General features: G+C 61.8%; 1 protein-coding gene across 1 annotated transcript in view; it reads right to left on the minus strand.

Moving 5' to 3' along the window:
- Positions 1-11,312, minus strand: part of DYSF (dysferlin) — a 223,011-nt gene that overhangs the window by 127,795 nt on the left and 83,904 nt on the right. Inside the window, exons 19-24 of the mRNA XM_013004756.2 lie at positions 10,529-10,570; positions 8,833-8,948; positions 8,330-8,443; positions 6,882-7,059; positions 6,025-6,149; positions 4,670-4,776 (exon numbers count right to left, since the gene is read on the minus strand). Of these exons, the coding sequence (XP_012860210.1) occupies positions 4,670-4,776; positions 6,025-6,149; positions 6,882-7,059; positions 8,330-8,443; positions 8,833-8,948; positions 10,529-10,570 (682 nt within the window). The remainder of the gene's footprint in view (positions 1-4,669; positions 4,777-6,024; positions 6,150-6,881; positions 7,060-8,329; positions 8,444-8,832; positions 8,949-10,528; positions 10,571-11,312) is intronic.

The raw sequence follows: 11,312 nt of genomic DNA on the forward strand, positions 1-11,312 counted from the left end.
CCTCACGCTCCCCTCCCCGCAGCGTCTGGACTCCCGGCTCCCGGCTGATTTATTTTTCTGCCAATTTCCCCGAGCTATGCAGAACCAATTACCGCCGGAGCGCAGCGGCTCCGCCGCCGCCGCAGCCACCGCTCCGCAGGCCCCCACCGCACTACATTTTTCCTGTTATTTTTTTTAATTGAATTTTTAGGGTGGGGGTGCGCTCCGCAGCCTCCATCTCGGGGAAACGTAAGTCCCGGGGCCTGTCTCAGGTCACGTACTGCACACCCCGTGGTAATATAATATTTACTGCCCCAAGGGCGCGCGGGGCTGCCCCGGGCACACGGCAGGCAGCCGAGGGGCAGGCGCTCTTGCGCGGGCCCAGGGACCTGCCAGGCCAGCCCCGGGACAGGGACCAGGCCCCGGCCCCAAGAGTGGGGGCAGGCGGGGTCTGCAGTGGGGCTTGGAGAGCTAGTGGAGCCAGCGGTGATTTATGCTCCGCGCCTGGGCTGGGAGCTGGGCGGGTCTGCCGTGTGCACCGCCAAAGGGAGATTTTCAGAGAGGCCAGGAAGCCCCGCCGAGGCTCCCCCAGAACAGCCACCAACAAGATGCCTGGCCCGTTCCCGCCAGGGCCGGGCCTGCCTGGGACAGGGGGGAGGAAAAGACGGGGAGACAGAGACATGAGGCAGGGGTCCTTTGGTAGCTGCCCATCCCCAAACGCAGGGCTGGCAGGCGCCAGCTGACCCAGAATTCACAGGCTGGACCAGGGTTGGCTGGGTCCCAGCACCCACTTTCTCTGCCAGCTGTCCCTGAGGAGAACAGACTGAACTGTCTGTCCGGTGGGTCCGGAGAGGCAGAGGTGTCCAGCCCTGCCCTGGGGAGCCACAGAGAGGAATCAAAACAAAAACCAAGGCATAGCGACCCTGCAGGGGCAGACCAGCACTGTAACCTTTAAGGGAGCAAGGCCCAGAGGAGGGCTGAGGTAGGGCTGAGGAGATCTGGCCAAGTGTCCAGCTGGATGGAGCCACCCACAGGCAAAGCCGGATGAGGAGGGTGATCAGGGCAGCTATGGGGCCAGGGGTAGGTGGACAGAGCAGGCCTGGGAGGCTGAGCCCCAGCCAAAAGCCGGGCCTGACCCTGAGACAGTAGGAGCTGCTTTGAGGCGGAGGGGGCAGCAGGCCAGGCCACGGGGGTCTTAAGAAAATGGCAAGAAAGGCATCAGGGGCTGGGGCCTAGGGGGTGGGATGGGGAAGTGAGAGGCCAAGGGAGGGGCAGACCCAGCAGGGCTAGGGAGGATCAAGGAGGGGGCCAGAGGGTGGCCAGAGCCAGCCTCAGTCTCCAGCATGGTCTTTAGGGGTGATGGATTCCAGAGAAAGCACAATGGGAGGGGGCGAGGGTAGCCCCATCCTCATCATGGGGACACAGCAGGGCACCCCACCCCACCCCTCCCGTCCCCTGGCCACTGTGGTGAGTGCCGGTCTGGGGTGGAGGGGGACCCCAGCATGAGCAAGAGAAGGCCCCAAGCAGCGATGTTGATCGGGGTGTGAGCACAGGCTGGCTGGACGAAGCGGTGAAGGTTTGGGGTGAGGTGGGGGGGCCCCTGGGCATAGGCTCCATGGCTGGCTCAGGGCTGCCCCGGAGTGCTGGATCTCCTCCACATCTGAGTGGGAAGTGGAGGAGACCCTGATCCACCTGCTGAATGCCCAAGGCTGCTGCTGGTCTTAGATCGGTGGTCCCCAACCTTCCGCAGGCCGCGACCCTTTACTACAGTTCCTCGTGTGGTGGTGACCGCCCCCCACCAACCATAACATTATTTTTGTTGCTACTCCGTCACTGTCACTTTGCTACTGTTATGAATTAGGCGACCCCTGTGAAAGGGTCATTTGCCCCCCCCTAGGGGTCCCGACCCACAGGTTGAGAACCGCTATCTTAGATGCTGCCTGATGCCTGGTACCTGGCCCCTCAGGTGTCGCACATGCATTCCCTAAGAGGACAGGAGCCCAGCCCCCACACACACACACTCCTCAAGTCCCTCACCTGAGACCAGTGCCCCCAGGAGAACCTGCCCCGCCCCGGAAGAGGGACTCCGGGGGTCAATCTTTGACAGAAGAATTTTACCAGGAGGATCGAGAGGGGCCTCCCAGAACATGGGCCCCACCAGCCTGTAAAACTGCCGGGCCCTCCGGCCTGCCCAGCTCCCACAGCTCAGGAGACCTGAGCGGTGTTTCAGCAGCACGCAGCATCTTTGAGGCCCCTGCAGGACAGGTGGGCAGACGGAGGAGGGGGAGGCAGCACCATGCCTGGTGAGCTCACTCAAGGGCTGCGGGCCCTCCCTGTGGCCCCCATGCCCACTCGTGTGTGTCCCCGGACCCCACTGTCCTCAGACCTGCAGAACCACAGCACTTGGCACTCCGCATCGCCAGGCCTGGACTCCTCCTTTCCCCACCCACCCACCCAGCCTATGCCTCCACCTGGGGTCCCTCAGAGGATGGTGGGCCCAGCATTAATCAGCTGCCTTGGCCAAAGTCCGGGTAGCACTCTGGACCTGCCTGTGGCCTGGGCCCACGTCTCCACCACCAAGTGCTGTCCATTATAGAGAAATCCAGGAAGGGGTGCTGTGTGAATCTGGGCATGTCCATGAACCTCTCTGTGCCTCTGGGGCCCCCACTGTCTAGCAGGGGCCCTTCTTGTTCTGGGGAGAAAGATGGGGTTTTCTACTCCCAGAGAGAGTTACAGCCTTGGGAGCCCACAAGAGCAGTCCTACTGGGCCCTGTAGGGCCCTTGTGAGTTGGCATGGAGTTGACAGCAGTGGGTTCTAGCTCTCCCCTGCTGAGAGTCACAAGAACAGCAATCACATCCGTGGATACACCTAAAGCCTTAGAGAGTGCTGACAGAGAGCTGCCCAACCCCAATCCTCCCTGCAGAACCCATGCTGCCTCTGCTGCCCTCGGTCCCCCACCCTCCCACAGACCCCGTCCCAACTGGCCCATCTCCCAGCATGCCCCACCTCCACCAGCACCCCACACCTACCCCCTACCCTCCCTCCCCCCCGTCATTCATACCGAGGTCCCATCTCCCTCAGAGGACTCAGCGCAGCCCTGACACCTGCCCTGAGCAGCTTCAGCCTCCCTCTGCCGACGCCCTGCAGCCAGCAGGGATGGCGGTGTCCTACTTCCTCCTCAGAGTGCCCATCGGGAGCCCCCTCCTCCAGGAAGCACTTCTGGATTCGATCGAGGACATGGGGCTGCTCTGAGCCCCTACTGCCTTGACCCTGGCCTCCGACACATTCTACACCCACATTTGTGTCTGTTGCTCCTGCAGGCTAGAAGTGGCAACCTCATGCTCTGGGCACCCAGGGCACCGGGCCGGAAGCCTGGGGACTGGGTACCAGCTGTCTGGAACCCCCTCCACTGGAAGGGGAGAGGGTGCTAGTCTTTGAAGTAACGGTATCTGGTGAAGATACCCTTTCTAGCTGGAGGAGGGAGAACCAGAAAGGGGACAGCTGCAGGGGGTGGGACGGGGTGGGGTGGTGACACCCGGACTTGCAGGGATGCACAGAAAGCTCTTGCATCTGTTCAAGATGCAAGAGAGGGCAGAGAGACAGTGTTGTACCATTAAGTCCACCCAACAGCTGAGAACATTGAGTAAAGTTGCCCGAACCTGCAAAGCTGGTTACAGGGCCTAGAAGCTATGTCTCCTGCCGCCTCTTCTTAATAATGGGACCCCCATTTAAAACAGGCCCAGTGAAAAGCCAACCTCACTGCCATCGAGTTGACGCTGACTCGCAGGCACTGAACAGGGCAGGGCAGAACTGTGCCTGCGGGTCTCTGAGACGGTGACTCTTGATGTTAGGCAGTAGAAAGCCCCAATCTTCTCCCGGGGAGCAGCTAGTGGTTTTGAACTGCTGAGGTTGGCAGCCTAACGTGTAACCACCACACCACTTGGGCTCCTAGAGTTGCCATTTTTATTAAATGCTCCCTGAGGGCCAGGTGATAAGCACTGGGCTGCTAACCACAAGGTGGGTGGTTCAAACCCACCAGCCACTCCCTGGGAGGAAGATGAGGCTGCCTGCTCCCACAAGCCCTGTAGCGTGTCCCTATGAGTCAGAACTGACCGTGGCCATGGGTTCCCAGGGCCGGATGCCCTCGCCACGTGACAGGTATGAGGTTGTGCTCTGTGATGCCTGACTGACAGTGAGAAACGGAGGCTCAGAGCTGTTCAGGGGCCAGCCTCAAACCACCTGGTGGGGGAGGAGGCACTGAGAGGCTTCCCAAACCCCAGTCCTCCAAGCCTCCCCCTCCAGAGCCCCTTTTTCCGGGGGCTGATCATCAGGTCACCAGAAGGCGAACCAGAAACCAAGACCCCCACTCGGCCTTGGGAGAAGGAGGGGGCCCCCCCTCTCCCTAGCCTCTCCCAGCTATTCCATTAGGGAAGCGGGGGTCGGGATCGGAGGCACAAAGCTCGCCATTCAGGTGAGCGGCCACCCGGCCCACAGCTGCTGTGGCTGCGGGGAGATTTATGACCTGCTCTGAATGCCACCTTTTCAACTCCCCATGCTGCCTCCACCACCTTCGGACTCAGCCTGGCCTGGACTACGGGCCGAGGGCGGCTGCAGGCCTGCCGTTGCTGGGCACCACACCTCAGTGCTCCCCCCAGACTTCAGCCCACGGAGGAGCCAGGTACCCCCTACCTGCAGTCAGCAATGAGCTCATCCACCAGCTGAACCACCAGGGAGTCCAGGTCCTCGCTCAAGCACTGCGCCTTCAGGGCCAGGTGGACCTGCTCCAGACTGGCTTCCTGTGAGACAGGCCAGGAGGGCAGGTCACACTTGGGCCTCAGCCCAGCCCCCTGAGTCAGAGAGGAGTCAACAGGGCACACCAACAAGGTAAAACCCAGATCTGCCCTGGTTCCAGAACCTTCCGGGGCTCCTCACATCGGGACACTTCCACACCCTGAAGCCGAGAGTCCGGGCCCCCTCAGGGTCATGGGGAGCTTCAGACTGGGAACGAGGAACTCCAAGAGGAACTGCCTTCACCCAGCTCCCCAAAGGCCGCCTTCCAGACAGGTAAGTCTGAGACACACACACAGGTAAGGGAGCTCATTCCATCTCCCCACCTGGAACACTCTCTTCTGCCCAGACCTTACCACCAGCCAGTGCCCGCCCGGTCCAGTCACCCTTTCTCCAGGGCCACTTAAGTGACTGCCAACCCCAGGCAGCTCCTGCTCCAGAGCTCCACTGTCCCAGGCACAGAGGGCTACACCTGGCCTCCCCTCTGCCGCGTGTCACGTGCGTGTCCGTCCACATCCGTCCACATCCAGCGGCACGGGCCTCCTGCTGAGCAGGGCCCAGGGCTGTCTCTCAGCCCCCACGCCCCTCCCACCCATCAGCCTCCCTGAGCTGGGGACAGGCCCCAGAAGCAGAAAGCACTCCCAAGGACCCTGGCAGGCTGTGAGTTCTGCTGCATCAACTCCATATTGCCCCCCATCTGGCCATTCCCTGGTCTTTCACGGGAGGGGTGAGCCACCAGCCTTTCCACCTAGGCCTGGGCCTGGGTCCCCTCTTGCTCCTCCCCTTCCCCTCCCACCTCTCCTGTTAACCATGTTCACCCTCTCTGGCTACAAACACCTCTCTTCACTTCCCTCCCACTGCTTCAAACCCACCCCGGCTTCCCAACAGCCAGGCCTTTCCCACTGCTCTCTCAACGGACCCCCCAAACCAGGGGCGGACCTGGCACCCTTCTGGGGTCCTCACCCAGGGGGAGCACCTGATGCATGACTGAGCAGCTCTGGGCTCCCTCACTCCCCGTGCTGTGTCCTACGTCAGACAAGTCGTCTGCTCTTTTCCCGAGACCCACCCCTACAGGCCTGGCCAGGCTCAGACACACGGACGTCGATGCGGAGCCTCCAGGGCTGTGTGCACTGGCAGGCGGGCTTGTCTGAAAGCACCCCCACCCCCGCCGCCGCCCAAGATCCTCCACACCGGTCAGCGCTGCCCGTGGGGGGCGTGCCTCCTGGGTCGCTGCAGCTGTGCCCGCTTTCACTCACCAGGCGGTCGGCGATCCTGAGCAGCCAGTTCTGCGTGTCGACCCTGTGGCTGATGTCCTCCCAGTAGGAGGAGAGCACCACCACGGGCTTCACGTTGCCCCACGGTAAGTAGTAGTAGTGGCAGCCTGGTGGGGGGACAGGGGCCTGAGCGGGGGACCAGGGAGCGCAGGGGTGGGACTGCACGGCTTCTAGACACCCTGGGGCTGCAAGGGAGACAGGCAGCCCTCCCCCTCCCAAAGACTCCCCGTGGACACGTGGCAGACATTCTCCCTGGGTGCCTGCGTCCCCTTTCCGCACTGAACAGACAGCTGCGGTCGTTCAGGCTCCTCCGCCCTGGCGACCCAGTGGTCCACACGGAAGGCTTCTAACCACCAGGTGTGCAGTCTGAAAACCCCAGCTGCTCCATAGTGGGGGGTGGGGGAAATGGGCTCCCTGTCCTGGCTACGGAGGCAAATGAATGCATGGCCTCCGAACAGAAGTCATCCTGGAGCACAAGGGGCTGTTTCCCCTGTCCTGCAGGGTCACGGCGAGTCAGCATCGACTCCCTAGGGCAGTGAGTTTTCAAACAGAGTTGCTGGGAGGGACCTTGGGAATCCAAGCACCCGTCCCCCAACCCCCAAGGCCAAACTCCACAGAGGCCACATCATCATGGAACTAAGTCAAACCCCTCGCTGACGGCGGCTGTTTCTGGGGCACAATCTCTGGGCGCTGGCGAGGGGGGAGGAGAGGCAGGGATGGAAGGAAAGTGGCACAAGGAGACAGGGTGGGGCATCCTGGGCCAGGACTTGGGGCTCATCCTCCGCCCGATGTTGGGGACCCCTTGGTGGCTGGGGGCGGCGCCCGGCCTCTGGGCTCACCATCGAAGACAGCCCGGCTGTACTGCGTGGTGGAGACCAGCGGCAGGCAGGTGGCATCGAACTTGTTCCCGTAGTTCCCGATGCTGACCTCGAACTGGACGGCGGCGTCCACATCCTGCAGCATGGAGGCCGAGTAGAAGGCAGCAAACAAGGAGTACTTGCGTCTCCGGAGGTACTTCTGTGAACAGAGGGCAGGCACAGGGTGACGGAGGGACACCCAGCAGCTCCTGGCCCTGACCAGCACCCAGTGACTCCCAGCTGGACAGGCGACGGTCAACGGTCCAAGAAGAAGCATCGTCCAAATCTGGTCCCTAGCCGAGCAAACCCCACTCCTCCAGGTCTGTGCGTGTTTGGACACACTTCCCTCCTACGATCTGCTCCTCCAGGCCCATGCCACTCTGCAATCCAAACCACCAGCCAGGGCACTGCCACGCCCTGGGCCTCCGCTCAGTTCAGAAGGGGCCTGAAACTCCAGCTCACCATCCCCAACCCAGGGTGCATCCCCTCCCCCACCCCCGCCGCCCAGGGTCCTCCACACCGGTCAGCGCTGCCCTCCATAGGGTGCCCACGGCCGTCTGTGTGACTTCATCCCACTGTCCCCAGTGGGCATCGGGTATAGGGCCAGGGATGCAGCAGGCAGCCAGCAAGCTCCCTTCCCCTGAACAAGGGGGGTTTGAAGACTCTCCCCACGGAAGGCAGAGAGGAAGAGGGGTGGGCCCCTAGTCGGCGAGGCAAACCCTTACTGAGTGCTCACAGCACAGCTGAATCTCACAATCCTGAGGAACTGAGCCTCATTCTCGCCCCGCTTCACCATTGGCGCCGAGGGAGAAAGGCCTGGCACTTGGAGACAGAATGGGCAATGGCCTCTGGCTTACAGACGGGAGGCTGATACGTGCAGCCCCGACCCAGCCCCATCGGACTGCAGAGCCTGCGGGTTCAAACCCCTGTGCTGGCTCCACATGGGGGCCCCAGCCCCACCATTCACCACTGGGATGCAGCGGAGCCTCCTGGCCTGTGAAATGGAGTCCAAGCAGGGGGTGCTGTGGGCACTGAGTGTCCTCGGTGAGATCTAACTGCCTCTGGATGCCCCCGGCTCACGGTGGCCCACACATGTCAGCAGCGCTCACCCCACTGGGTTCTCAGTGGCTGGTTTGTGGGGTGAAGGGGAGTCACCAGGTCTTGCTTTGAGTGGACTCAAACCCCCAACCTGTCTATTAGCAACCAAGCTCTTAACAGCTTGTGCTACCCAGGGACTTCTTGCCTGGCATGCGGTGAGAAGGCTGACCAGGTGGTGGCTATGCAGACTATGACGTGGCATCTTACTGTGCATCGAGCTCGATACTTCTAAAATGCTTTCATTTATCTTCTTTGACGCTCTGTGCATCCCCCCTAGGGAGGCAGAGGGTTCGGGCCGGCTCACGTCCGCCTGCCCACAGGGGCACCCTTACCTCCACCCGGAGGATGTCATCTGCAGGGAGGTCCTCCACCTTCTGCTCGCTGTGCTCCACCAACTTGGTCTCCAGAGAAAGCAGGAGCCGGCCGCGGTAGGCCACACCTTCTCCCTGAGAGGAGAGATCTGATTATCAGGTGCAGGAGAATGGAAGGGTGAACCCTAAGGCAGGGAGGGGGGGTTACCCACTCACCTCCCAGGCTCCCAGGAGGCCCCAACACTCTGCAGATGGTGGAACCAGGGCCCAGAGAGTGAGAGCTCAAGGGACACGCCTAGGCCACACAGATGGTCCACAGAGGGAAGAGGCAGCCTGGCCCACGTGGGGCTCAGAGGAGGAGGTCTCGGGAGGCTGCTGCCTGGCCTGGAGTCCAGGCTAGACCCAGATGCTGCCCAGGCTGGGCAAGAAGACCCCACATACAGGCCTGGGGACTTGAAGGGTCTGGGGTCTAGGGTCTGGTTTCTGCCCCTTACCTGGGCCGTGTTTGGCTCCGACTGGCTCACCTTGCCCATGTTGAGCTCCGCGTAGGGGTCTGGGAAGCCTGTGAACTCCCTGGGGCTGCCGTAGAGGTTGACGTAGCAGGGCCCAAAGGTGGGGAGGAAGCCCAGGTGGTCATCCACTGGGAGACACAAGCAGGGATCAGAGGGCCGGCCCAGCGGAGCCCACCACCTCAGGCCTGCATCTTCCCTGTCCCTCCGTTCCTGTGCAGGCACAGATGCAGCCCCCGGGGAACGTGGGAACAGCAAGGAGCCAGCGACGGCCACCCTCCTCACTGTCCACGAGGCCCTACAGTCCTCCTACTGTTCTGAGACGTGTGGGCTTTGGGGACTCTCCTAGCCCCGGCTCACACAGGCAGAACCCGAGGCTCAGAGACCCACAGAAGAAACCCATGGGGCAGTGGTTCTCAACCTTCCTCTTGCCGTGACGTGACCCTTTCACACAGTTCCTCTTGTGGTGACCCCAACCACCACATTATTTTTGTTGCTACTTCATCACTGTCATTTTGCTACTGTGATGCATTGGGTGACCCCTGTGAAAGGGTCGTTCAACTCCCAAAGGGGTCGCGACCCACAAGTTGAAAACCACTGCCATGGGGAGAGTGGCAGGTCCCAAAGCCATCTCGCCTGGAAACCTGCATACTCATCCCCATACAAAGCTAGGGCCTGGCCCCCCATTTCCTGTCCCTCCACACCCCTCCACCCTGCACCTGTACGGTGAGGAGCCATGAAGGAGACTCACCGAGGCCATCTCCCAGGAGCTCAGGGGGAGGACCAGTGCACCCACAGGTAAGCTAGGTGTCCTTCCCCAGGGGGCAGCCCCCAGGCAAACCCCCTCCCCACGGCCCTGCCCCCAGCCCTGCACAGTGGAGACAGAGGGCCCACAGCCCTGAGCAGCCCTGATGCCCTGCAGACCCCTCTCGCAGGCATGGAAACCCTGTTCCCCGCCTCTGCCAAGACCCCCGTGAGTTACTGGCATGCTTTTCCTGCCCAGTTGAGCTCCCCCGTGACAGCACGCAGGAGCCCCCGAAGGAGGCCAGGGTTCCCTTGGACAGTGAGGGTGAAGAGGGTGTTTCCAGCATGTCAAGGTGGGGTGGGGACAGAGAGATGGGGAGACCAGAGGGAGGGGACGCCCACGCCACACAGGATAAATGACCTCTGAAGGTCAGACGTGGGGGTCCCACCCCTGCTGAGACCTGGGGGCAGGTGGGAGCAGGCTGGGAGCAGCCTCTGAGAAATGTGCTATGACACACACCCCCCCAGGGAGGAGCTAGGGCCCCATCACCAGAGCCCCGTGTTCCCAGCACAGACAGGGGCCAGGATGGGGGGCGGGTATGGGGACATGGCTGAGGAGACCCTGCCATGACCCCTAGCCAACTCCACTGTGGTCTGTTATCATGGGAGTCAGTTTTCCTGCACCCTGACCTCCTCCAGGTCACTTGCCCAGCCCTCTCCCCTCACCCCACCCCCACACCTGCCCACCCTTCCCTGTGGACGAGAGGTGTCATCAGGCTGAGAGATAACTGCCCTTACAGTCTTCAGAGCAAGGTACACAAGCAACTGACGTCCAGAGGTAGCAGCCAGAGGGACACGCGTGAATTGTGGGGAGGGGGCTCCCCATCCCAGCTCAGGAGATCACAAAATCCCCACAACAGAAGCCCCAGGCCCACCCCCCGCCAGCCCCCAGGAGAAGACAACGTACGGTCGGTGGCTTGAGGAGGCTTGACCACACCTGGAGGGTCGTCTGAAGCGTAAAGAGATGGAAAGGGGGTTAGGGTGGGCAGCAGGGAGGCGTGCGGTTAGCAGATGGATGGATGGAAACAGATGTGGCCCGGCGAGGCCCTGTCCCAGCCCAGCTGTGAACTGAACCAAATCAAGTCGTCCCAGGCTGGATGACACACCCCAAGTCAGACCCAGCCCTCCCCACCCTAGGGAGCCCCCATCTCTCCCACCTGTGCCCGGGGAGCATTAACGTTGTATTTGTGGGCCCCAAGTCAACTGGGTCCATTGAAGGGGTGACAAGCCACGTTGTGATTTTCTGTTGCTGTCAGATACGTGAGGGGAACCGAGGGCAGGCTCAGGCAAAGGCTCAGAGGACGCCGTCGGCCCAGCTAGACAGAAAACACACACCCCCGCCCCTCCCCCAGCACTAGGACTCAGAAAGCAGCGACGCTGGGGACCAAAGGACCCTGAAAGATGCTGTTTCAAGGAACAACATCTCCATCTAGTGGCGACATTCAGTACTGCTGGGAGAGGCGCCGCGTTGCATTTTCACAGCAGCAAGCCCCAGATTCTGGCTTCTGGCACCTGCCACCTTCAGTGAAGTCAGGGCCAGACCGTGCCCATGAGCATGGTCTGCATGCTTAGTTGTGCCTCCAAATGCTAGTCATGGAGTCTAGAAATAAGAGAAGCCAGGACAGAGACCCTGGACATAGCGCCCTCCCTGCTAGACAGGTGCAAGACACCCCCAAGGAGGGGAGATTGCC

This window comes from Echinops telfairi, unplaced genomic scaffold, assembly GCF_000313985.2.
Source record: "Echinops telfairi isolate 266 unplaced genomic scaffold, ASM31398v2 ScPeMD7_9;HRSCAF=40, whole genome shotgun sequence".
NCBI lineage: Eukaryota > Metazoa > Chordata > Mammalia > Afrosoricida > Tenrecidae > Echinops > Echinops telfairi.